The sequence below is a fragment of the Mauremys reevesii genome, linkage group 3, assembly GCF_016161935.1.
Source record: "Mauremys reevesii isolate NIE-2019 linkage group 3, ASM1616193v1, whole genome shotgun sequence".
Taxonomy (NCBI): domain Eukaryota; kingdom Metazoa; phylum Chordata; order Testudines; family Geoemydidae; genus Mauremys; species Mauremys reevesii.
The window spans coordinates 178,365,766-178,391,638 of record NC_052625.1 but is presented as its reverse complement, the minus strand read 5'-3'; the positions used below and the strand labels follow the sequence as shown (position 1 = coordinate 178,391,638).

The 25,873-nt window shown below is 41.8% G+C and overlaps 1 protein-coding gene across 1 annotated transcript in view; it reads left to right on the top strand.

Moving 5' to 3' along the window:
- Nucleotides 1–25,873, top strand: part of ADAM17 (ADAM metallopeptidase domain 17) — a 63,088-nt gene that overhangs the window by 1,177 nt on the left and 36,038 nt on the right. The window contains exon 2 of the mRNA XM_039531000.1: nt 24,937–25,069. Within this exon, the coding sequence (XP_039386934.1) occupies nt 24,937–25,069 (133 nt within the window). The remainder of the gene's footprint in view (nt 1–24,936; nt 25,070–25,873) is intronic.

Below are 25,873 nucleotides of genomic sequence, written 5' to 3'. Positions count from 1 at the left end.
ATCTATCTCCATGACAGTGATTCTTTAACCAGCACTGTGAAATGGTCAGTGTTTGTAGGACTATCCATTCATAGCTGACAACTTAAACTGCCAGGTGGGAAATTTCATCATTAATGAAGCCTCCATGAAAATGAATGTCTCCCCTGCATTGAGAGAAATCAATTCATGCACACCTCTTGCTATCACGATAGCCACTGTGCACGCTTCATATCTGTTACTAATGCCTACTTTAATGGGTGGGCACACCATACAGAGGGTGCTTACATGACCCTAATTGCTGTACACAAGAGTAGCCATACTGGGTCATGACCAAAGATACATCTAGCCCAGTATCCTGTCTTCCAAGAGTAGCCAATGCCAGGTGTCCCAGAGGGACTGAACAGAACAAGTAATCCTCAAGTGATCCACCCCTGTCACCTATTCGCAGCTTCTGGCTAACAGAGGCTAGAGACACCATCCCTACCCATCCTAGCTAGTAGCCATTGATGGACTTATCCTCTATGAATTTATCTAGTTCTTTTTTGAACCCTGTTATGGTCTTGGCCTTCACAACATCCTCTGGCAAGGAGTTCCACTGGTTGACTGTGCGTGGTGGAAAAAAATACTTCATCTTGTGTGTTTTTAAACCTGTTGCCTATTTCATTTGGTGACCCCTAATTCTTGTGTTACGAGAAGGAGTAAATAACACCACCTTGTTTACTTTCTCCACACCAGTCATGATTTTATAGACCTCTATCATATCCCCCCTTAGCTGTCTTTTTTCCAAGCTGAAAAGTCCCTGTCTTATTAATCTCTCCTCATACGGAAGCTGTTCCATACCCCTAATCATTTTTGTTGCCCTTTTCTGAACAGTTTCCAATTCCAATACATCTTTTTTGAGATGCGGCGACCACATCTGCACGCAGTATTCATGGTACGCCCACATCTTGGATTTATATAGAGACAATATGATATTTTCTGTCGTCTTATCTATCCCTTTCATAATGATTCTCAACATTCTGTTTTGCTTTGTAGCCTTTCAGCACCTCACAAGCAATAGTGAGTTCTTCCTCACTACCCTATTGTGAGGCAGGAAAGAGCTACTATCGCCATTTTACAGCCAGGGAACAGAAGTGCAGGGTAAATTAAATTATCTGAGCAAGGCCACACACTCTGTGAAGAGAGATTGAAAAGTTGGGGATTGTTTACTGTAGAAAGGAGACAAGATAAAATTGTAAATAATGATTGGTACAGGAAGCAGAGGAGCGTGTGGATCGGACACAGACTTCTCTTAGGGGAGAGTCTGATGATAGAGAATCTCCAGGTTATAGTCAGGAGCAGAGGAATGAGAAGTATAATGTAAGGGCCGGATCAGATGATAAACAGTCACATAAAAAAGAATCTGGCACATCAGAAAAAGGCAGGCTAATAAACAGGGAATATTTTTCTTACATTATCAATAAAATTATATATGCTTTGTCAGTCATTACAAATTGCAGACATCATGCAGGTTAGCAAAAGAATAAGAGCAAGGAAGGTACTCATTCAAATTATTTTCATATGTAGCTTTTGCTTTCCTTAAGACCTGTTTGTCACCATACCTATAAAAATAATTATGGCCCAAGGAGAAGATGGTTTTGCATTTCTATCTGAATTTGTGTACCTATTGTTATTACAGATAAGTATGAGATTGACTTAAGCCTTTTTTTACACAGAAAAGCTTTGTTTTGTTTAATGGTATAACTTTAGTTTTTCTGACACACTCTCTTGTGTGGACACAAGTTATTTTTTCCATTTGTCTTGCTTCTTATCCCACTTTACTTTGCTTTGGAAGTGATATAATTCTGTTCTGAAATGAGTTAGATCCACACAATCCTTATATTGGTGTATTTTCAATGTACTATACTGTTTCAGGCAGTGCTCCCACTTATATCACACATTATATTGCTTCATACTTAGACCAGCTTGTCTGTTAACTGCTCCCTCCACTGCTCCAAGGTCATCTGGACTGGATGATGCCTCCTTATTTAAATGTTGGCATGCAGCCAGGTGTTCCCCTTAGTGATTCCAGCTCATGACAAGTTCACATACCAGGAGTCCATATAGCAGCTGTGTCCTCAGAGCGGGTGCTAGCCCAGTGGGGACCCTAAACAGGAATATTTTGGTCCCATATTCCCCCCGCCCCCGTTCCTCACTAAAATACTAATTGCATTATTTCTACAAACAACAACAACAACAAAAATACCAACACAACACATACTAATACACGTGTTAAAAGTCATATTAAATAAGATGAATGGGAATTTGGGGGTAATATGAAAATACATAAACGGCACCTTGCCTTCATTGAAAGCTTTTTCTCTGACACTTTTTTGAGGGAAAATCATTAGTTATGTCATTGTATGACTGGTCTCTTCCTAAATCATTATTCATTTTTATAATTGCCAATCCAGACAGACAGTCATGAGCCACTGATAATCGCAAGAATGTTTTTATCAGCTTTAACTTTGAAAAACTCCTCTCAGGAGATGCTGCCATTACTGCGAATCTTACAGCAACTCTCAGTGCTATCCAAAGCTTAGGATATATCTCTTTAATTTGGTTTTCATGTATAAAGGAGAGAACTTCAAAAAGTGTCATTTTCTTTGGAAGCAAACTGCATCTTAAAATTTCTCAAAAAATCCTTTTTGTTGTAATCTAATTCATTTTTGGAACTCGAATTGTTTCGTAAGTTATTGCAGCATTTCCTTAACAATTCCTTAGGCTTTTCAGTTGTCTGTTTCAAATCCCAAAAAAGTCCAAACTTGTCTTTCACACTTCTCATAGTTTGAAATATGTTTTCAACTGACGTGATGGCTGAATCCACTGCTCTATTTATATATTTAAAAAAAATTGTCCTCTCACTGATTAAGTACGTCTTCAAATAGTTTGTCAGGTGTTTCATAGGTAAAGTGGGGAGGTTTTGCACTTGTAAGATGTTTCTCTTTGAGATGTGCAGGTATATTCATTTGCTCACAAATCTTCTTGGCTTTTATTTGAGTACCAGAAAATCCATTGTCCCTATAATACATCAGAAGTATTTTCTAGCAAATTTGTAGCCAGATCAGTTTGCATAGAAGAGGATTGTAGAAGCTTGCTGATGTGATTGATGTTAATCAAAATGTCTTGCCACACAATTGAACATACATACCATCAGTAAATGGTATGATCCAATTTTCTCAGCCAAGGCTCTGTTTTTGCCATGACTTCAGTACATTTCTCTTACCTCCAACCGAGCCTCCTTGTGACTTAAGCAGCTTGAAATCTTACTGCGTTTTAAACTCTGCTTTCCCATTTTGTTTCACTTCAAGATTTTAACTTCACATTATTTTGATGGCACAAAACAGCCCATTGCGGTGTAGTAGCAGGAAATAAGTGTAGAGTTTCTGAAGGTATCCCAAGAAACTAGCACCATCGTGTCAAGATTTTTCAGCGTCTACAATAACCAAATGTAATGTATGCGACTCACAAGGGTTGGGTATTTTTTGTGTGTGTAGCAGTCAAGCTTGAATGCCTTGCCTGTTTGCCCCATTATCATAAGAATGATCTCTGCAGTTGTCAAGCTTTTCTAAAACTGTGTTTGAGAAACTGAGACCAATTGTTTCATGTATTACCTAGGAAAAATTCTTTAATTTTTGGCTTTCTGTCAACCACAGCTTTTCTAATTATTACATACATTGGTTCCTGATGGCTAACCTTGGGGTTGCAGTCTAAAATGATAGAGTAATATTTTGACTCTTTCACGTTTCACTATTTTCTGGAGTAATTTCTTGCTGACTTATTAAATCAATTCATTCTGAATGTCTTTCCCTAAATAATGAGCCTGGGTCATACCCCTTTGAACACATCCTACATGTTGTTCCATTACTTGATCCACTTCTTTCAAGAAGTTTCCACTCTTTGGCATGTAGAAATTCTCTGAGTCAGAAGAACAAAGATTTCTTTCTGCAAATGACTGCACGATTGAAATCAGGTGCATCAAAACATTTAACCAGTACTTTTTTTATCTTCAGTAAGATATATTTCTGAAGGATCAATTGTTTTCTCTTTCATTAAACGAATTTCAAGCTCTTTCCAGCATTGCATATACTTTCATATGTTCTGGACTATTTTTATTACACTTCAGAAGTGCCATGATGTTTGCCCAGTCAGAGTCCTTCACATATCAATTTCTGTTTCTTAAAAGAACCCATTTTTCAGCAGAGACAAAAACAAGATCTCAGTTAACATTCCCAGTACATGTGGATACAATGAGGAGCTGGATTGGATTTTTGCCAATAGGCCACCGTGGAACCCTGCTAAATTGTGGCAGTTTAGAAGGCACCCAGCCAACTACAGAACCCAGCAAGTAAGAGGTTCCCTCAGACAACCAAGATCTCTTTGGCATACCTAACCCTGAGCTAGAGATTGACCCCAAGTAGAGACAGCTTTAGAGATAGGCCCCAAGACCCAGGCAGAGAGCCTGCCTGATAGTGTTGCAGAGGGGATCTCAACCAGGTAGTATTATGTGTTGTATTGCAATAAACTGTCCTGGCACTAGCTGAATACGGAAATTTAAACAACTTTGTTCTGGATACTAGCTGGGCACTGCAACTTTGGGCAGATGTGAGCTATGTATGAATGGACAGATATGCCTTTCTGCCTACTTAGCTTTTATTGTCCCATCTTCCCCCCACCTCCCATGTGTTCAAAATAGCAACAGCCCCAGAAGTGCAAAAAAAGTTTATTTCCCTGATGTACCAAATCCCACAACCATGGACCAAACGTGCTGCTTCTCCCTCACAGTCAACCATGGGGCCCCCTCCCTGCTCAAGGTAGTGGCACCACAGGGATTAAAAAAAAATACACATTTCATGGAAGGAACTGTAGCGGCAGATACAGAAAGAAAAAATAACAATTAAAAAAAACTTTGGGTCACAGTTGGATCAGTGCCCTGAGCTGCTAGTCACCTTTACATTATCAAGCATGCATTAGAATATGATGTGAATTGTCCAAATGAGGCTACAGAGACATTTTGTAATGCACAGAGATAAGGCATTTGTGAATACACAAGTTACAGAAGATCATGATTATTTTCAGTCAGCCCCTCAGCGTTGTTAACCCCTTTCCAGCAAAAAGGGTTCATACCCTTGACTGAAAAACAATTTTACAGTGTACTTTGTACTGGTCGGCAAGCATTATAAAATAGAATTAAAGAGAAGGATCTTGCTCTGTGTTGGAATACACATTGTAAGGCAATGAAGCTTACTTGGGGCATCCCCTATAGATGGTGTTTTTCTTCTACTCTGTTCCAGCTGTGGGGAACCATCCTTAAAAATTGAAGTGCTACATATCTTTCAGGTTTGCCCATTGCTTTTTTGAACAGGCCCCTCTTCTTGAGAACACGCCGTAGGTCAGGGGTAGTCAATTAGTTTTTGTCAAGGTCCAAATTTCTTGGTCAAGGTATAGTCAAGATCCAGACTCCATAGAAAACAATGATAAGTAAATAAAAAGATGTTTGGGGTTTGTTCAAAAGCATCTGGTGGTCCGGATTTGGCCCACGGTCCGCCTGTTGACTACCCCTGCCTTAGGGTAACATCCTCCAATGTAAAAGCAGCAAAGAATCCTGTGGCACCTTATAGACTAACAGACGTTTTGCAGCATGAGCTTTCGTGGGTGAATACCCACTTCTTCAGAATACCCACGTCTGTTAGTCTATAAGGTGCCACCGGATTCTTTGCTGCTTTTACAGATCCAGACTAACACGGCTATCCCTCTGATACTATCCTCCAATGTAAGGACAGCCTGCAGATGTGCACATACAGTTAATAACCAGCCCTTTGGGAGGCACTCCTGCCAGCACTGGTCCTGTGTAAGGGAGAAATAAGTGGAAAACATTTTGCCATCCCCAAATGTACCCCAGACTGGTAAAAGTAGAAGAAGAATATGCTAAAATTGAGGAGGGAAGAAAAGCCACATTTTATAATTGTTGACATGAAACTAGTAATAGGACAATAAATACTTGCATAGTATTGTAGTGTGGCTTGGCAGACTCTAAGAGAAGGGGGAGAGGATGATGGAGGATATGTTTGCTGACCTCATGACAGCATCTGAGCAGAAGGTCATAAAGACAGAAAAATGGAAAGAAGATTTCATGCTCTAATACAGGGGTCAGCAACCTTTCAGAAGTGGTGTGCCGAGTTTTCATTTATTCAGTCTAATTTAAGGTTTTGCATGCCAGTAATACATTTTAACATTTTTAGAAGGTCTCTTTCTACAAGTCTATAATACATAACTAAACCATTGCTGTATGTAAAGTAAATACGTTTTTTAAAATGTTTAAGACGCTTCATTTAAAATTAAATTAAAATGAAGAGTCCCCTGGACTGGTGGCCAGGACCCAGGCAGTGTGAGTGCCACTGAAAATCAGATTGCGTGCCATAGGTTGCCTACCCCTGCTCTAGTATCAGAATGAGGGTACATCTGCACTATCCGCTGGATTGGCGGGTAGTGATCGATCTATTGGGGATCGATTTATCACGTGCAGTGTAGAAACGATAAATCAATCCCCGATCGCTCTCCTGTCGACTGCTGAACTCCAGCTTGGCAACAGGTGGAAGCAAAGTTGACGGGGGAGCCACAACGCACCGTGAAGACGCGAAGTAAGTAATTTTAATTCGATCTAAGATACGTCGACTTCAGCTATGCTATTCTCGTAGCTGAAGTTGCGTATTTTAGATCGATTCTCTCCCCCCTCTCCCTCCAGTGTAGACTGGGAGAGAGAGAACGTCAGCGAGCAGTCAAGGGAATGCATTGATAGAGAAAGGGACCTTCAGGAAAAGATACTGGATGTGATGCAGACAGGGGCGGCTCTAGACCCCAGCGCGCCAAGCAGGCGCTTGGGGCGGCCGTTTCCCGGGGGGGCGGCATTTGGCTCCGGTTGAGCTCCCGCCGGCATGCCTGTGGCAGGTCCACCGGAGCCCGGAACGAGCGGACCTGCCGCAGGCATGACTGCGGCGGGTCCCATCTTCCCGCGGCTCCGGTTGAGCTCCCGCAGGCATGACTGCGGCAGGTCCGCTGGTCCCGGGCTCCGGTGGACCTGCCGCAGGCATGCCGGCAGGAGCTCAACCGGAGCCGCGGGAAGAGGGGACCCGCCGCGGGACCGGGGAAGGGCGGCGCAGCGCTCCGCGCTGCTTGGGGCAGCCTACTCTCTAGAGCCGCCCCTGGATGCAGAAGCAGACCAACTTTCTGGAGAATGGTGTTGCTCTTTCCCAATGCCCAGGACACCAACCTAACCATGTCCTGCAGCCTGTCAAAAACATAGGAGTCTAGGACACCCTTTTACTCTGCCAAGTACAAGAGAGATGCCCTTCCCACAGTTCCATTCTATATGTACCACAAAAAACAAACACCACCCCCAAAACAAAACAAGGAGATCAGCTACATATTTTTGTTACCTCATCTGCACAGTGATGTGTACATCAGCACTTTGGGCTGAGTGCCTCATTTCCATTGGCTTTAACTTTGCGCTGTGTTATTAAATCAAAGATTTTTTTAATTAATTACATTTTTGCTGAAAGATTTTGTTGAGATGCAGTTCCATAAAATTGCCACACAAAGTGTATTCACTTTATTCATTTTCTTGGTTACGTTACATTCCTTTTCCTCCACTACATCCTGACATCAAAGTATGAGCACAGTGCTTCCCTGACCAGTTAGGTCATTTTGCAGATGCATCCTTTTTGGCTGTTTATAAAGTTCAGCAAGTCTCTTCACCTCTGCCTCTCAGACTATGGTGAGACACAACTCTCCCTTGGTCCCACAGATGTTTTGCACAACAGCAAGCAGTTATAACATGAGGCAGGTGCTTCTCAGAATCATCTGACCTTATCATGAACTTCTTCCCTCTAGTCTTCCAAATGTGCACAATTCACTGTTCTGCAGCTATTCAGGATATAGTTAAACCTCTTCTTTCTCCTATCCAAGTGCCCAGTAAAGGGCTTCATAAGCCAGGGAAGCAGAAAGTAAGCTGAGACTTCCAGAATGACAGGAGGAATTGCAACACCATTAAAGTCCGCTGTGGTCTTGGGAGCAAAAGTTCCATGTTTATATTGCACAAAATGGATGAGTTTCTAAAGATTCTGGTATCATGAAGCTTTCCAGATCACTCCACATTAATATTGGTGAACCTACCACAGTGATCAGCCAGACCTCTTGGCACTATGGGACAGCATTGTGGTTGATGAATTCTGAGGCCTGGTGCTGCGGGGGCAGTTAATAGACATGTGCATCCCATCAGTGGCCCTTTATATAATTCAGAAACCCCCAACGTGCAAATCCATCAATAATCTCCTGTGTGTTGCCCAGCTTTATGACCCGACACAGCAGCACCCTCTTAGTAACAGCACAAACCTCTGTGACAACAGCTGATCTACCACCATTAAACTTGTCAGGTACTGACTGTTAGCAGTCGGGGATGGTGAGCTCCCAGATAGTTCCACATGCTTCTCCGTGCTGAAGGGAACACTCATGTGGGTGTTCTGCTACTGCAGCTCTAGGGAGAGCTTTGCATTGGTCTTGAGGAAAGCAGCCTTCTATATTCTGAAGTTCTGCCACTACTGCTGGTCATCCCATTTCTGCAGCACCTGTTCCATCAGTCGGTGCTGGCTGAACTTCACTGAGTGAAGCTGCTTCGGGGAGATGTTATGCAGAAGTAACTGTTCACCCTCCTCCTTCTCTAGCAGTATCTGCATGGCATCATGGCAGCTGTGCTGATGGCTGTCTCCCAACTCAAACAAAGCCATCCATCTGCATGACTGTAAATACATCTGTGGCACCCTGTTCGTATTAATTACTCTCAGGATTGTGGTACTAACCATGCTGCCTGACAGCTGTTTGAAAATGTCACTGAATCACTAAAACCAGATGAATTATCAGCTGTCATGGGAGTTTGTTAATATGACCCAAAGTCCCAGAATTCTACTATTTCAAAAATGTATCCTCACAGCTATGTGCTATGATTTGCATAGGAAATAGCTTAATCTGGCATAAGAAGAGTGGTGTGGATGCACTCTTTTGATATAGGTCTAGCAGAAAAACATACTGAAAAACTTTCCCGTGTAGGTAAGGTCTTAGTAATTCAATAACTTTGTGGGTTGTTGTTGTTTTAGTGTGTTTGTTTCCCTGTTTGGCCAGCTTTCCCTTTTGTTTGCGCGTCTCTCTCTCTCTCACAATGTTGGGTGGAGGAGAGTTTCAAAAATAAGTAAATGTTTGTAAAATCACAATAGTTGACGGGGACTTGGAGTCAGAGTACTTGAAATTACTTCTGACACTTTAAAAAAAAAATTGATTAGGTTTCAAGTTTAGTGTGTTCCCCTAACTATGGCAAGACTTTCTTTCTTCTGTTACAACTCCAGCCTGAATTGTGAGCAATCCAAAACAAATTTGAGATTTTATTCTCCATGATGATTTGTTTCTCTCCTCTTTCCCGCTCCACTCCTCATACAGTAGTAGCAGCAGAGGACTGAGGCTGCTGCCACCACCGTTCATAGCTCACAGGAACAGTGACTCCTTCTCAGTTTTACTTTGCAGCTGCTGTGGAATTTATCTTGTATATGCAGGAAACCCAACAAATATGATCACCTTTTGGGGGAAGGTTGGGGGGTGGGGTTTGGACAAATGTAAACTTCTGTCCCAAATATGAACCTTTATTAAATATTAAGATCCAGATTCTTTCCTGGTGGAACTTTAATGCAGTTTATCAGGGATGACTGTGGCCCAAAGAACTTAACATCAAACATTTAATTTCAGTAGGATATTGATGTAAAGGAGCGGTATACCCTTGGTTGTCTGGAAAAGCTAAGTTTATCACAGCTATCTTTTTCAAGAAAATCCTTGAAGCATCAACCAATGAAATCTCAAGGAACTCCTCTGTCATACAGAGCTTGGTTCTTGACTAACTTTTGACTTGGGGTTCCCACACCTTATTGCTTCTGTAAAACACACTCGCTGCACACATCAGGGGTTCATTGTGTTCATCTCTTCGTTCTCCTCCACAACCTCCCTTTGTGCCACTTTCCTGTCTCCTTCTGATTCAGAGATTCCATTGCTCTGTCCACCATGTTAGGAGTGATATGTGTTCCTCCATTGCACCCCCACCATTCTTACTCTCTCTCTCCCCCCCTCCCTTTTTAAACTGTATTGGAAAGATGGATATAGCTAAAATGAAGGGTATTATGCTGAAATATGTTAATGGCTGCTATCAACCATTTCTTTGATCTGTAGACAATTACTAAGGTAGCTGAAGCTGATAGCTCTGCTCCACCATTTCTGTATCCACCATTTCTAACGTTCACCTTTTTCACCAAATATCAATAGGATTCTGCCCACTGATGCCTATAACGTTCCCTGAAATTTTGGAATTGACTGGATGTAGTGTTCAGAAATTACCGTGTTGTACCCAAACAGAGAAATGACAGCAAGTTGCGTGTAAGGCCTTATAGGTTTGGCCAGTTACTGGTTGTATCTACCTGGGTTCTGACCCATCCAAAATTTATTTGTGATATGTTAAATCATGGTGTAGCACTTTGTATTCTGCTCTGTAAAAGTCCAGTACTGATGCATTCATTTCTGGAGTGTTGAACAAAGTACAAAAATGGCATCTTCCTGAAGAAAGATTACATCATATCACTTGACTGTTCTCAACTTTAGGTTATATGAAAGCTCATGATTCATGAGAGCTGAGTCACATGATGATTCTCTTGTTTTGGAAAATGGAGCTGTATTGCTTTAGTCTCACTTTGAATGTGATGTTGAGGACTGATGTGAGGTTTCTTACTTTTTTCAATGTATTGCTTTTAAAAGGGAATGCAATATGTTTTACCCAGAATGGGCAATATCTGCTTTAAGAGGGAGTGTAGCGCATACTCTATTGATAACAGGCAGACTGATTTCTGACACCTACTGTATTAAACTGGATAAATGTCGCTCACCCATGCTGACTGTTTGTGGCATTATTGGTGTTCTGAATTGGGGAAGAAAATTGAAGGCTGTTGGCTGTGAGGTAATACATGTAGAAATGCGGAGGAGCTCACAGGGCACTTCTTACAAAATCTCTGAAAGATTTTTGGCTATTTTTAATTAATTAAACTGCTACTGGGGGAGTTTATGCTTTCAGAGAAACATTCACACTGTCCAGAGAGCGGACCAGTGTTTTCTGCAGTCTTCAGCAGAAACCCCATCAAGAAAAGATCCCTGTCATATTTCCTGTTAGCAAAATCAATAGAAATAACCACCTTAGGTGGAATTTTATAGTACTGGAAAGCCCTGTCTACACTGGTCTGGGATCTAACCGAGTTTAGGAACTTTTGTTTGCTTCTTCGAGTGATTACACTTGTACATTCAACTTCAGGTGTGTGCATGCCCTGAGCATAGTTGCTGGAAATTTTCCCCTCAGTGTTACCTGTCAGGCTGCTTGAGAGCCCTCTTCTGCCACAAGCCAACAGTGCTGTATGAAGTGCCCAGTGGACCCCACAACCCCCTCAGTTCCTTCTTACCACCTGTGATGGTCCCTGGAACTGCTATCCTTGCTTTTGCAAGCTCTCTCAGTGGTTGTCATCTTCTTTCTGTACATAGTTAGTTGTAGTCAGTTTTAGTTAATTGTAGTGAAGTTCTGTCTTTTTGTGTTTTAGCAGAGTTTTTGTCCATTCCCCATGCCAAGACATGCCTTGGTCACCAGGCTTTAAGCCCTGCGCCTCCTGCAACAAAGCTGTGCCTCTGAGCGATGCACGCTCAAGCTGCCTGAAGTGCCTAGGAAAAGCTCATCCTGGGGACTGTTGCCAGATCTGTAGGGACTTTAGACCTCACATGGAGAAGGACTGGGAGGCCAGGCTGAAGTTTTTGCTCATGGAGGTGGCTCTGAGACCTCCATCTGAGCTAGGCCAGTCAGACTCAGCACTGAGTGCCTCGGCATCAGTCAAGAGTGCTCCTCCTACTGTACTGGAGTCCTGGCACCAGTCACCATCCCCAGTACCTAGGAAAAGGCATAAGAAACAGCTGGCTGAGAGGGGGCAATCCCTGATCCCAAAGATGGCCAGGCATGGGGGTCAGAGCAGAGTGCAATCTAAACCAAAGCACTCCTCTGCCTTGGTACTGCAGAAGTCAGCACTGTTGACGCAAGCACTGTTGAGTCTGGTACTGCACAGTGTGGTATCGATACTGTCTCAGTACTGACCATACCGGAGGCATTTGTCGCTGTCAGAGACCATACGCTGTTGGTGCCGATGAACAGGGGGGAACCCGCTGGATCCTATCATCTGTTGACATTTTAGCTACTGCAGGACCTTCAAAAGTAGCCCTGCTTCTCAGTGAGGCCATTATGGACCTGGTTAAGACCTTGTGGCAGATCCCTTCCCCCCATGTCAAAAAGGGCTGAACGAAAGAACTTTGTTCCTGCCTAGAGTTATGAGTTCCTGTACACGCATTACCCCCCAGGGTCCCTGCTGGTAGCTGCTGCCAGTGAGAAAGACAGGATCATTGGGTTGCAACCCCAAACACAAAAGACTCAAAGAGATTAGAGTTGTTCGGTAGGAAAGTTTATTCTACGAGACAGTTACAGCTCAGAATTGCAAACCAGCAGGTGTTGCTGGACAGGTATGATTTTAACATGTGGGACTCCATGTGGAAATTCAAGGACTTGCTCCCACAAGAGACTAGAGAAGAATTCTCTCTTGTGGATGAAGGAAAATCAGTGGCAAGGGTCTCATTACAAGCGCAGCAGTTCATGGCTACAGTGCTTGGGACTCCTCTAGAGGTCCAGCAAACCCTTAAGGACCTACATTTCAAAGGAGCTTTGCTCTTTTTAGAACAGACTGATGTGAAGCTTCATGGTCTAAAAGACTCCAGGGCAACCCTTAAGTCCACTGGATTGTACATACCAGCTCCTTCAAAGAAGCACTGTAGACCTCAACAGCCCATCCAATACTCTGTCCCGACTCCCCCATCAGGATCTGCAGAGAAAGAGAAATGGGTTTTAGCAGGGCTTTGGAGCTGTGCTCCGGCTCCACTCCAGCTCCACTGCTTCGGAGCTGCTCTGTGCTCCAGCTCCGAGCTCTGCTCCACTCCAAAGCCCTGGGTTTTAAGCATAGGCCACCACTCCCTTCTATCTCGACATCCATGCCTATCCCACCCAGATATCCAGGGGGTTCTGAGAAGGCATTTTGATGGGACACTCGACACTGTACCAGTTCCTGTGATGACAGACCCTGTTTCTCCTTTATTTGCAAACTGCCTTTCCCACTTCTTCTGTGCTTGATCCCATATCACCATGGACAGTTGGATATTGAGCATGATGGAAGTGAGATACACCCTCCAGTTTATTTCTTCCCCTCCTTTTCATCCTCCCTCCCCTTCCCTCTTCACGGACCCTCTCATGAAGAACTTTTGCCCCAGGAGGTTCAATCTCTCCTTTGGGTGGGAGCCGTGGAAGAGGCTCTGCAGTATTTAAGAGGGAGGGGGTTCTTCTCCCGTTATTTCCTAATCCCAAAAGCCAAGGGAGGTCTCAGAACGATTTTAGACCTGCGTCAACTCAATAACTATCTCAACAAAATAAAGTTCAGCATGATCACCCTGGCATCTGTTATCCCCTCCCAGGATCCCATGGATTGGTACAATGTCCTCCATTTAAGAGATGTTATTTTCATATATCGCTATAACAAGGACACAGAAGGTTTTTCAGGTTCAAGGTGAACCACTTACACTACCAATTCATGGTCCTCCCGTTCGGTCTGTCTGCAGCTCCATGGGTGTTCACAAAATGTATGGCAGTAGTGATAGCTTTCTTGAGGAGGTTGGGGGTGCAGGTCCGCCCTGATCTAAATGACTGGCTAGTCAAGGGCTGGTCCAGGGCTCAGGTAGTGTCCAACATTCAACTTACCCAGTCAATGTTCAAGGCCCTAGGCCTTCTGGTAAATGCAGAAAAATCTACTCTTGCTTCAGTGCAGAGGATAGAGTTAATTGGACTGATGTTCGACTCTACTAAGGTCAGGGCCTATCTCCCAGAGGTACGATTCCAGTCAGATGCCTGATAACATACCTCAGAGATCATCCAATTACAACAGCCTGAAATTGTATGAGGCTTTTAGGTCACATGGTGTCATGCACATACATGGTACAACATACAAGCCTACACTTCAGACCCCTCAGGCGTGGTTAGCTTCAGTGTACTTGCCAAGCTGCCACCATCTGGGCTCAATTGGTGGCTGGATCTGCTCACTGTGCGGGCTTTCCCTTTATGTGCCCTCAGCCGTCAGTGACCCTGGTCTCAAACATACCTGGGCTAGGGTGGGACCCCTCCAGACTTAAGGCCTTTCGTCTTTGGCAGAACTTTCACTCCACATCAACGTTGGGGAACTCAGAGCAGTTCGCCTTGCCTGTCAGGCCTTCCTGCCGCACACTACAGGCAGAAATTTGTTCTCATAGACAATACTGCAGCTATGTTTTATCAACAGACAAGGAGGAGCTCATTCTTCCCTCCTTTATCAAGAAGCAATACAGCTATGGGAGTTTTGCGTAGTCCACTCAATCAACCTTGAGGTCTCTTACCTTCCAGGAATGCAAAATGAGCTGGCAGATTGCAAATAGGTCTACCCAGGGAGTTCCCCACTGCTGGAAAATGTCTCTTACCATATCTGAATGAAGGGACCACTAGTGGTGACTAGAGAAAGACCTGCTGAGGAAAACAGGTAGAAAAGTGTCACCAATTCTATTCCCTACAAGGCCACAGTCCAGGTATCACGGAGCCTTCCTACTATCTTCGATGGGACATCTTTACTATGCTTTTTCCCCCTTTTCTGCTCATCCACAGAGCAGTGCTAAAGATCAAAAGGGACCGGGTTATTCTGATAGCCCTAGCATGGGCCCACCAAAACTGGTTCTCCACTCTACTAGATCTCTGTGGCAACTGTAATCCTGCTGTGGTTGCAGCCGGAGCTGATTTCCCAGGACCCTGGTTGGCTACTCCACCTGAACCTGAGATCCTGTCATCTAACGGCCTGGAAGCTCCATGGCTAACTGCCAGGGAGCAGATTTGCTTGGAGCAAGTTCATCAGATCACCCACGTGTTCATCCATACAAGACATACTTGAATATCTGTTGCACTGAAACAACAAGGCTTAGCAATCTCCTCGATCAAGGTTCACCTTGCAGCGATATCAGCTTTCCACTCTTGTGTGGATAACTGGTCCATTTTTTCAAATGACATGTCTGTCCAATTCCTCAAAGGTCTAGAAAGGTTATACCTTCAAGTAATAGAGTCCGTTCCCCCGGGAACTGAAGTTGGGCTTTTCGAAACTTATGGGACCAACATTTGAACCTTTGGCAACTTGCTCCTTATTGTACCCCTCCCAGACAGTGGTTTTTTTTAGTGGCCATCACTTTGGCCAGAAGGGTCTTCAAGCTCTGTGCCCTCATATCAGAGCTTCCATGCAGTCTTCTTTAAAGATAAGGTGTACTTACGTTTGTCCTTCCCCCTTCCCCCCGCCCAGTTTCCTCCCAAAAGTGGTTTTGTAATTTCATAGCAACATACCTACCTGTCTTCTACCCAAAGCCACATGCAAATAGGAATGAACGTCTTCACTCATTGGATGTTAGGCAAGCCCTAGCTTTCTACATAGAGAGAACTAAATAATTCCGAAGGTCCACCCAATGGTTGTTAGCTGTAGCTAACAGGATTAAGGGTCTCCCAATCTTTTCACAGACAATTTCGTCCTGGATCACTTCATGTATTTTCATGTGTACGGTCTTGTTATGTTCAGGCAGGTGTTTTGCCACCAGCTAACTTGACTGCTCATTCCACAAGGTCGCAAGCATTCTCAGCAGCATTAGCGCAGATCCTTATTTAGGACATTTGTAAAGCAGTGACCTGGTCATCGGTGCACACATTCTCCTCCCTTTACGCCATCACTCAGCATGCCAAAGCCAATGCAAATTTGGTCGAGCTGTTCTGCAGTCTGTGTGACCATGAACTTCGATCCCTCCACCTATTTAACTGCTTGGAAGTCACCTGGAGTGGAATGCACATGTGCAATCACTCAAAGAAGAATGAGCGGTTACTAACCTTCCGTAACTGTTGTTCTTCGAGATGTGTTGCAAATGTCCATTCCACGACTTGCCCTCCTGCCCCTCTACATCGGAATTTTCTGGAAAGAAGTAACTAAGGGGGTTGTAGGGTTGGCTGGGCACTTTACACTGGCACTATCAGCACGCGGCAGCAGAGGGCACTTGAGCCACCCCGACAAGTACCACTGAGGGAGAAATTTCTGGTGACTGTGCTCGGGGTGCACACGCACCTGGAGTGGAATAGACATGTGAAACACATCTCAAAGAACAACAGTTAACGGAAGGTTAGTAACTGTTTTTTCTAACCTGTCTTGGCAAGTAAGGGTGGTTGGGAACAAGCTCTGTGAGAAATATTGCGAACCAGTTTTGCTGGAAATGGGTTTAAAACAAGTTTTTAAAACTTATACAACCAATTCTTGCTTTGAGCCATTTTCACACACTGGTATTCCTGTGTAATGTGCTCATAACAGGCAAAAAATACTTATTTAGATTGATAGAAACACAGAAATTGCCTACCTACTTATGCGATAGATGAGACTAGAGCAGTGGCTCTCAACCTTTCCAGACTACTGTACCCCTTTCAGGAGTCTGATTTGTCTTGCGTACCCCAAGTTTCAACTCACTTAAAAACTACTTGCTTACAAAATCAGACATAAAAATACAAAAAATGTCACAGCCCACTATTACTGAAAAATTGCTTGCTTTTCTAACTTTTACCATATAATTATAAAATAAATCAAGTGGAATATAACTATTGTACTTAAATTTCAGTGTGTAGTTTATAGAGCAATAGGAACAAGTCATTGTCTGTCTGTATGAAATTTTAGTTTGTACTGACTTTGCTAGTGCTTTTTATGTAGCCTGTTGTAAAACTAGGCAAATATCTAGATGAATTGATCTACTTTCTGGAAGACCTCTGTGTATCCCCAGGGGTACCCATACCCCTGATTGAGAACCACTGAACTAGAGTCTCTTTTGTGTCATCTGTACAGTCACTTAACTTGTATCAAAGACTTTCATTTGTGTTTCCTGGATTGGATTCAGATTTCAGGTCGTGAATTATGTTTGTAATTAAATTAGGTCTTTTATCAAAACATTGCTACTGTATAAAGTGGAGCTAAAGAGTAACTTGGGGTTTTTATCATAGGAGAATATACTCAGGATTCAGGCAGAATAATAAATTAAATTGAGGCACTGAAAAAATTAGAAATTGTAGTAATTATTGTGATTTGACTAGAGTTTATGTACCATTAGATAACCCTAGGCGGGATTTTAAAAATGTTAATTACACCTTCTAGGTTAAAATTCTGTTTTTAGACAAGTTTGACCTTTGTGTATAAGTGAGAATTCAAAAGCATGTTTATAAAATGGCTGACTTGATATTTTTTTGCTACATTTTATTTATTGCTTTCAGGGCAATACATTGGATATGAGATAATGGGAACTTATTTTGTTGATCATAGAAATTAAGGAGTTGAAAGATGTGAGTAGCACTTTAATTGGTAGCTGAACATTGGACATCTTTATCTTTCCTAAAAATATATAGTTACCTCTACTTCTGATTAAGAATGTGTGGCCCCCTGCAATAATAAAGACCTTAGTTCTATGGTCATGTATTAGATCTGATGCAATGCTTGTTAAAATGTAACTTTTAAAAAAAAGAAAATATTTGCCTGTGCTCAGGTGGGATCTGCAAAGTCTTAACCCCACTGAAATAAAAATATTTTACCCTGCCTAATGTCCCACATGGCTTGGATATGAAAGGAGAGAGAGGGAGGAATCAAAGGTGACCTCAAAGTTATGAACATGGGAAACAAGTGTGGTGATGGTTTCATTTTTGGGGAGAGGGCCTGGGGGACTATTTAGTCATCTTTATGGCAGCAAAATATCAAAGGAAAGCGAGAGTGATTTATAGATGTGGGACTACGTAGAGGGAGAGAGGCAGGGGGTTGGGATATAGAGTTGGGAGTCATCAATATAAATGTGATCATAGCTGAAACCAGGGGAGCGTATGACACTTACCAAGGAGAGATTACAGAGGAACAATAGAAGAGGGCCAAGGATGGAGCCAATCTGGACTCTGTTAGAAAGAGGAGAAGTTAGAGCCTTGGAAAGAAACTACAAGAGAACAGAAAGGGAAGATCTGAGCCAGCACAGTGTCATGGAAGCCCTGAGAGGAGAGGCTGGGGATGGAGGAATGGGAAGGTCTGACCATGTCAAAGGCAGTGAAAGGCTAGTGGAGAATGAAGGCGGAAGAGGTGGTTAAACTTGGCCAAAAAACATTTGCTTACTGTGGCCTCAATCCTTTTTTACTGAGCTGTGTACAGTTGACCCTGGTGCAGGATCGGAGCTTATTTTGTTGAACTACTTACAGTTGATCTTTAACAAAGGCTGGGTAAACAAGTAACTTGAGTTTCTCTTGTCTGTAAGTTTTCAAACATATTTTATAGATAAAGAGGCACCAGTGTTTAGCAGATACTATTAGATTCTCTTTTTCTCCTTTTGATATCTGAGCTAATTGACTGAATAATACCTGGCAACAGCACCTCTTGTATGTTGCAAGAAATATTTTTTTCATCCATCCTAAATGTGTTTGCATTTAATTCAACAAGTGCTTTCTTGTTCATTTAGTACAATAAGTAGGAGTGTCAGAGTAGCCGGTTGTGTCATTTGTTACTTTACATATCTATAAGTCTTCTTATTCAGCTGCTATATCAACTCTACAGTCCTGGTTTCTTTTAATATTTCCTTGTGTGTCAATAAGGTAACTCCGGAGATGCTACCAGAGAAGAATAGGGGGTGAGGCTGGCCTCCTGAAGCCATTTGCCTAACAAAAGAGACTATTCTCCTTAGCTGAGATCATTGAAAGAGGCTGAGATTTATTGCACAGAATCTAGAGATGGAAAGGACTCACTGGGTGATCTAATTGCTCCCTCTTCTAGTTTTTATTTTTTCCCAAACGCTGCTGCATGAGAGAAGCTGACGTAGGGCAATGAGTGTCAAAAAGAAAGCCGAATCCCATACCTCTCAGCCTTTGGAGAGTTCAGTGTGTGACAGGAGCCATCTAGATGTGTGACAAATGCCTGAATTGTGGAACACCTGTTTTATTGCTTACTGCACCCTAAGCAACCAATTACAATGGTTTTGAAGTATGAAATTTGACTTTAAGGATTTTTTTCTCATTGTGTGAATCAAATCAGTTTTGCATTTGGAAACAAGTTAACTACGTCGATGCTACCTGTAACAGATTGTTTTGCACGGGTGAGAAAACATCCTTAAGAACAGGTTTTTCTACTTGAAAACCATTATAATCTGTTGTGGGTTCTTTAAATCTGGGAATTGCAAACAGTTGTTAGGCAGTGTGGTTGCATCCTCCTTTCTCATATTGCTAAATGGGAATGTGGAAGGGTGTCAGGGCGGGGGTGTCTAAGTATGGAATTGCTTGAGAATCACTGATCTGTTCATGATGCAACAAAACACAGGCATTCCATATTTCATTTGCGTTTGAGGGTGGGAGTGTCCATGCCCTGGCCAGGGCTGCTTGTGCAGTGCCAGAAGGGGGAAGTGGTCCCTGCCTTAGTTTCCCCCATATTAGATTCCTGAAGCTCCCCCAAACCCAATACACACACAAATCGATTCACCCTCCTTTACAATTAAATCCAAGTGTCCCCCCTTCTTTCCAGTAACAATGCTTCACTGTAGTTGTTGCTCTGCATCTATGGCCCAGGGACATACCTTGATGGAGGGCGAGGGAGAAGACACTGAGGGTCAGGTGTGGTTCCTGAAACTGCTCCTAATTCATTTTTTTTCAAGCTGATAGTCTTAACCGACTACCTAAGAGCTCAGGAAAAATCAGTGGGCTGGGACTGTTGCCTATTTAACTAACAGGCCTGTAAAATTAGAAATCTTAGAATCTTTAGATAAGCAATTTCTTAAGACCGTGGTTCGGTGGTTGGGCCATTAGGGTGGCTGTCACAGTAGCACTTAGAGACCCCAGCTGAGATGGGGTGGGGAGAAGAGAAGGGGTCCCACTGTGCCTAGACATTTAACGTATCCATATTGAGGTATGTAGGAACTGCCACACTGGTTCAGACCCAAGGTCCATCTAGCCTGTCTCTGACAAGGACCAGCACCAGGTGTTTCAGAGGAAGGTGTAAGAACACCAGGATAGTAGATGCCAGATAATCTGCCCCCTGATGGGTTTCCTCCTGATCTCTATTAGAGGTTAGGATAAGCCCTGAAGCATGGGGTTTAATATCCCTTCAAAAGTATCATTAATTATAGCTCTGGATATTATTGTTATCCATATAAATATCCAATCACTTTTGAAATCTTAATGTCTTGATCTCAGCAACATTCTTTGGTAACAAGTTCCACAACTTAATCACGTGTTCTGTGAAAAACTATTTCCTACAGATACACACACATCATCTTCTCTTCAAATGCAAACAGATGGACACATCACCAAAAAAAAGGAAAGGTAAAAATCCATTACAATCTACATACCACACAGACTATGCTGACAGACAAACCACCTAATCAACATCCTATACAGCAAACAAGGAAGATTAAGAACTAAACTCTCTATTCTAGATATTCTGAAAAAAACCAACCTTACAAACAAACTTCCTCATGGACAAACTTTACAAAAACTAGACAAAAAAAAAAAAAAAACTTTGCTTCTCTAAAAAAAAAAAAAACACTACTAAACTGTCTACTGCTACATGGCACAGGCCACAACAATAGCTCCCTTAACCCACCAACAATATTGTTAATCTTTCCAGCTATTCCACAATGCCATCAACAGCCTCAAGAACAACTCTGACATCATAATCAAACAGGCTGACAAAGGAACTGACAAAAAAAAAACTACCATCTGCAAAAAAAACTCCTGAGAAAGCACAGGAACAGATCTATACAGACACATGCCTGATCATTCAAGCATTGGTACTTTAACAGCAGGATTGTCTGCTACAATCATCAATGATCTCAGAAAAACACCATTCTGGCCACTATGGATGTGGAAGCCCTAACTGACTGGTCCTCACTGTTGACTTGTTTCATTTCACCACATTTATATACATTTTGGGACATAATATATATAAGTCAGTCATGAGGCTGGCCCATGGTACCATATTGGCCCTCAAGTATGCCAAAACATGGCTGCTAACTCTCGCTCCTAAACTCCTCACTCCCTCTAACCTACACTACCTACTACACATCTGACACATTCATTCATCATCAAGGAAAAAAAGAAGAGAAGAGAATCATTTCATTTTATTTTTTCCATCCCATCATCCACCATCCCTCAAACCAACCCCACCTCCAGGTCCATTTCCTAGACACTACTGTGCTAATAAACGATGGTCATATAAATACCACCACCGAAATACACTGACCACATACTACACTATTACACTCCAGCTCCCATCCGGACACACACCACACACCATTGTCAGCCAAGCTCAGCCAAGCTCTAGATAGATACTTTGCTCAATCCCTCAGACAGAGATAAACACCTACAAGATCTCTATCAAAGCATCTTAAACCTACAATACCCACCTGCTGAGTGAAAAAAAGATGACAGACAGAGAGAGAGTACCCAGAAGCCACCTACTACAGGACAGCCTAAAAAAGAAAATAACAGAACACCACTAGCCATCACTTTTATCAGTTTTGAATTTCCCACCTTTTAATTTAATTGAACATCCCCTTGTTCTGTGTAATGAGACAGGAAGAACAGATGTTCCTGTTCTCCCTTCTCTAGATCATTAATTATTTTATATACTTTTTTTGTGTCCCCTCTTATTTGTCCCCTTGAAGAGCTTACTGTATAAATAGAGAAGTCAAACGAAGTATTTTCTACATTTTGCATATGGGGAGCTGAGGTACTGAGAGACTAAAGCCACATTTCTAAAGGTACCTAGGCACCTGAAAATGAAGGTAGAACCTAATGGGTTTTTCAAAAGCAGCTAACTCTCGATGGGCCCTAAGTGATTTGCTCAAGGTCACACTGGAAGTCTGTGGCAAAGCTTGGATTTCCCCTCAAATTTCTAGAGTCCCAGTGCAGGGCCATCCATTCTCTAACTATTGCAGGAAGTTGGGGGCAGGGAATGCCTGAAGTAAACACATTCATTTGGGAAAACTTTCTCCCCTCCACCGAAAGGAGGAAAAAGGAAGGCGGTTTGGCGTGTATTAGATCAGTGGTTCTCAACCTTTCCAGACTACTGTACCCCTTTTAGGAATCTGATTTGTCTTCCATACCCCAAGTTTCACCTCACTTAAAAACTATTTGCTGACAAAATCAGACATACAAATACAAAAGTGTCACAGCACCAGGGTGGATAAAAATCAATGACTTTTAAAAAAATAATAATAAAAAAAATTGGATTTTTTATTTAAATTGAGTTTTTTTCCCTCAAAAAGCATTTTATCAAAAAAATTATCTAAAATAGTTTTAATTAAGATACATTATAGCTCAAAGATATATCATCATGGAATAGGGATTATAAATTCTAATTCTATAGTATGAGACAATATATTCATGTAATGTTTAAGAAAATTTTTAAGTGAGTTCCAATAGTTCATGGATTAGGGACCCAATTTTATGTAGTTCCAGGGGCTTCTGTATAGATTATTTAGGTTAATCTTTCTATCTGCCCAATGGGACTCAGTGGTTAGTCTAGAAGGTACCATCAGAGATGCTTAGTTTTGCAGTTCTCAAATTGTGGATTTGTGTCTCCAGAGATAACAAGCATGTTAACAGCAAAAATGTTTTTAAATAAATAAATATATAGAGGTGAGAAATAACAGACCTCAACCCTATTGTCCTTCTGCAAATTTGTGTACACTTACCTCTCTCTAAAAGTGCAAAGTTTCAAAAAGTTAAATGAATAGAAGATTGTTGGGGGTGGAATAGATCTGGACAAGGAGAAGAAGTCTGGAGAGAAATGTGAGAAGGGAGAGACAGGCAGTAGAAACAAAAGTGAAACTGAGCAGCATATTCCAGAAGTCTTGAGGTCTTTCTGAGTGCAGCCTTCATCGATTTGAGATCTACCATACCATTCTCTCATTAGAAGGGAAAGCCTATAATGGCAGCAGGCCATAAAAGAGACCCAGTTTGGGAATAAGAACCATTCAAAAAATTTATGTTTGCTGATTGATGTTTTAAAGCAAGTCACACCAGTGAATTGTTGGAAGTCACTTAAGCCCTTGGATTCAGTGACTGTTGAAGTGTTAATCTCGCTTTTAACAGCAGAAGCTTCTTCTGCCGGTGTGGAAAGAATATTTTTCTTCCTTTGGACTAATTCATTCCAAATTGAGAAATCGTTTGGGACCTGAAAAAACAGGAAAGCTTGTTTTTCTTTTCCAGATTATGAACAAGCAGGAAAATGAAGGTGAAGATGACTGAGTTAGCTGCAGAAGCCAATATTTTAAGTTTCTCACGTTGACCTGGCCGACATAGTCGATTTAACTTTTATTCTTTTAAAACAAATTAATTTAACTATTTTAGTTAAAAACAATTTTAACAAAAACAAACCTGACTTTAAAAAACTTGAATGTTTAACTAAATTAAAAAATTCATATGCTTGTTTTGTTAAAATATTATATGTTTGCTATTGAAGAAAAAAAATCCAGAATACATAACGTTGTTGTTTTAGTTAAATAAACAAGTTAAATGTCAGTCTAGTTATGTTCTCCTCCTAATACAATATGGCAAGAAAATCCTCCAAATATTAATGATTATCCTGTTGAAATGGAGATGGTTCACCTCCCCAGAGACTTCATAAATATCTGCTTCAATTATCTTTGGTAAATGAAATAACCAAACAATCATTCATTTTCTGATATAACTATAAAACTGATCAGAAAAGTTTTCAAAATCACTTTAAAAATGTATAGTGTGTACCTTCTAAAAATGAAGCCTACATCTATCTTTGAGTTGTGAAGAATATGTATTAAGGTTATAACAACCAACAAGAATGCACTTTTATGTTGAAATCCATGATTAAATAGTTGTCCTGACTAGTGATTTAAATCAATTATAAATCAATTTGATTTAAATCAAATCCACCCTGCACAGCACACTATTACTGAAAAATTTTGTACTTTTTCATTTTTACCATATAATTATAAATTAAATCAATTGGAATATAAATATTTTACTTACATTTCAGGGTGATACTTGAGTCTCTTTTTCACTTGTGAGGCTTGTCTGAAGCCAAAGCCTTGCTTGCCACCCCCTAATGCCGGCCCTGCACTTGCAACCCCTCCCAAACCTGTGCTGTGACCCCCCCCCGGGGGCTGCAGCTCCCAGGTTGAAAAATACTGATCTAGATGAGTTGAGAACCCCCTGGAAGACTTTTGAGTACCTCCAGGGGTACACGTACCTCTGGTTGATAACCACTGTATTAGATGACAGAGGGCGTTGATGAATTATTCTGGCCCACTTCAAGGGAAAGTAGAAGCCATTGAACTGATCCAATGGATGGGAGGGTGCATACACAACACAACTGCAATTTAAGAAATTATTGGTTGGGTCATGGTAAAACTGTGACGCTAGCTGTGGGCTAAAACATTTCCCACTAGAACACATTTCATTAACTGAGTATTTATCCGTGCCTGTCACATACTGTAACATCTCACTGACTGTATAAAAAGCACCTTTACAGGAATGCACTATAATTATTCTAAAATTAAAGTGGATTGCAGAGTTTGGAATATCTGTAATGTATGTTACAGCTGGATGCTATAATAATTGTTTAATTTTAATGTGTATTTTCCTCTTGAAACTGTTATAAACTGTCTCCATATCTATTTCAGAGAGGCTTGAATCCGTGCTCTCAGATTATGACATCCTCTCTCTGTCGAATATCCAGCAACACTCATTAAGGAAAAGGGACCTCCAGCCAGAATCGCATATAGAGAGACTCTTAAGTTTTTCAGCCTTGCGTAGGTAATGAAATCATCAGTGGCAAATATTGGTTTAATATTCTTCTTCTAGTCTGTGATTTTTTTTTTTATCTTTTGAAATGAATACTGTATAATTGCCAAAACAGAAATGCCTTTTGCATTTGCTGTTATGATTGGCTAATTCTTATGGGTCAATGATATGCATGGTTATGTGATTTGCTTCACAGAGACCAAGAGACTGGAAGATTATTTAACTATATTGTATTCCTCTGTTGTTAAAGAAGCAGTGATTGAGATTTCCTTCATTTTATTGTTTACCTTAGTTTTTCATTAATTGGGTTGGATCCTGCTTTTTCTTCAGATTCTGGCTTCTTTCCATTACATTTGCCTGCCTTACATTTCTTGAAAGTCTCATTGTCTCCTTGTGTATTTTGGTCTGTGGCTACCATGTTGTGCTGCCTGAGAATTGGTGTTTATGGGAACTTAGTCCACTTGCTCCCATTGTGTATAGACGTTCCCATTCCACAAAGCATTTCTCAGTTTGTTACAGAAATGCTGGGAACACATTCTGGGCTCTGATGGGGACTGGTGTTTGATCGAAAGATGGAGGGGGGGGAAAGAGATGGAATGAGGCCAGGAACAAGGGCGTTGGCAACAGTAATTTGACCATCCGAGGAAAAATCCCTCCTAGCTTTCTAAACACTGAAATTCTGAACTTGAAATGCAGTGAGAATCATCTCCTGCTAAAAGGTGTAGACTGATCATATTCAGTCAGGCAGTCTCCTCATCTCACCTCTTTCCATGTACCCTCCCCTCCCCCAGCCTTTCCAGAAATCCACAACTACTA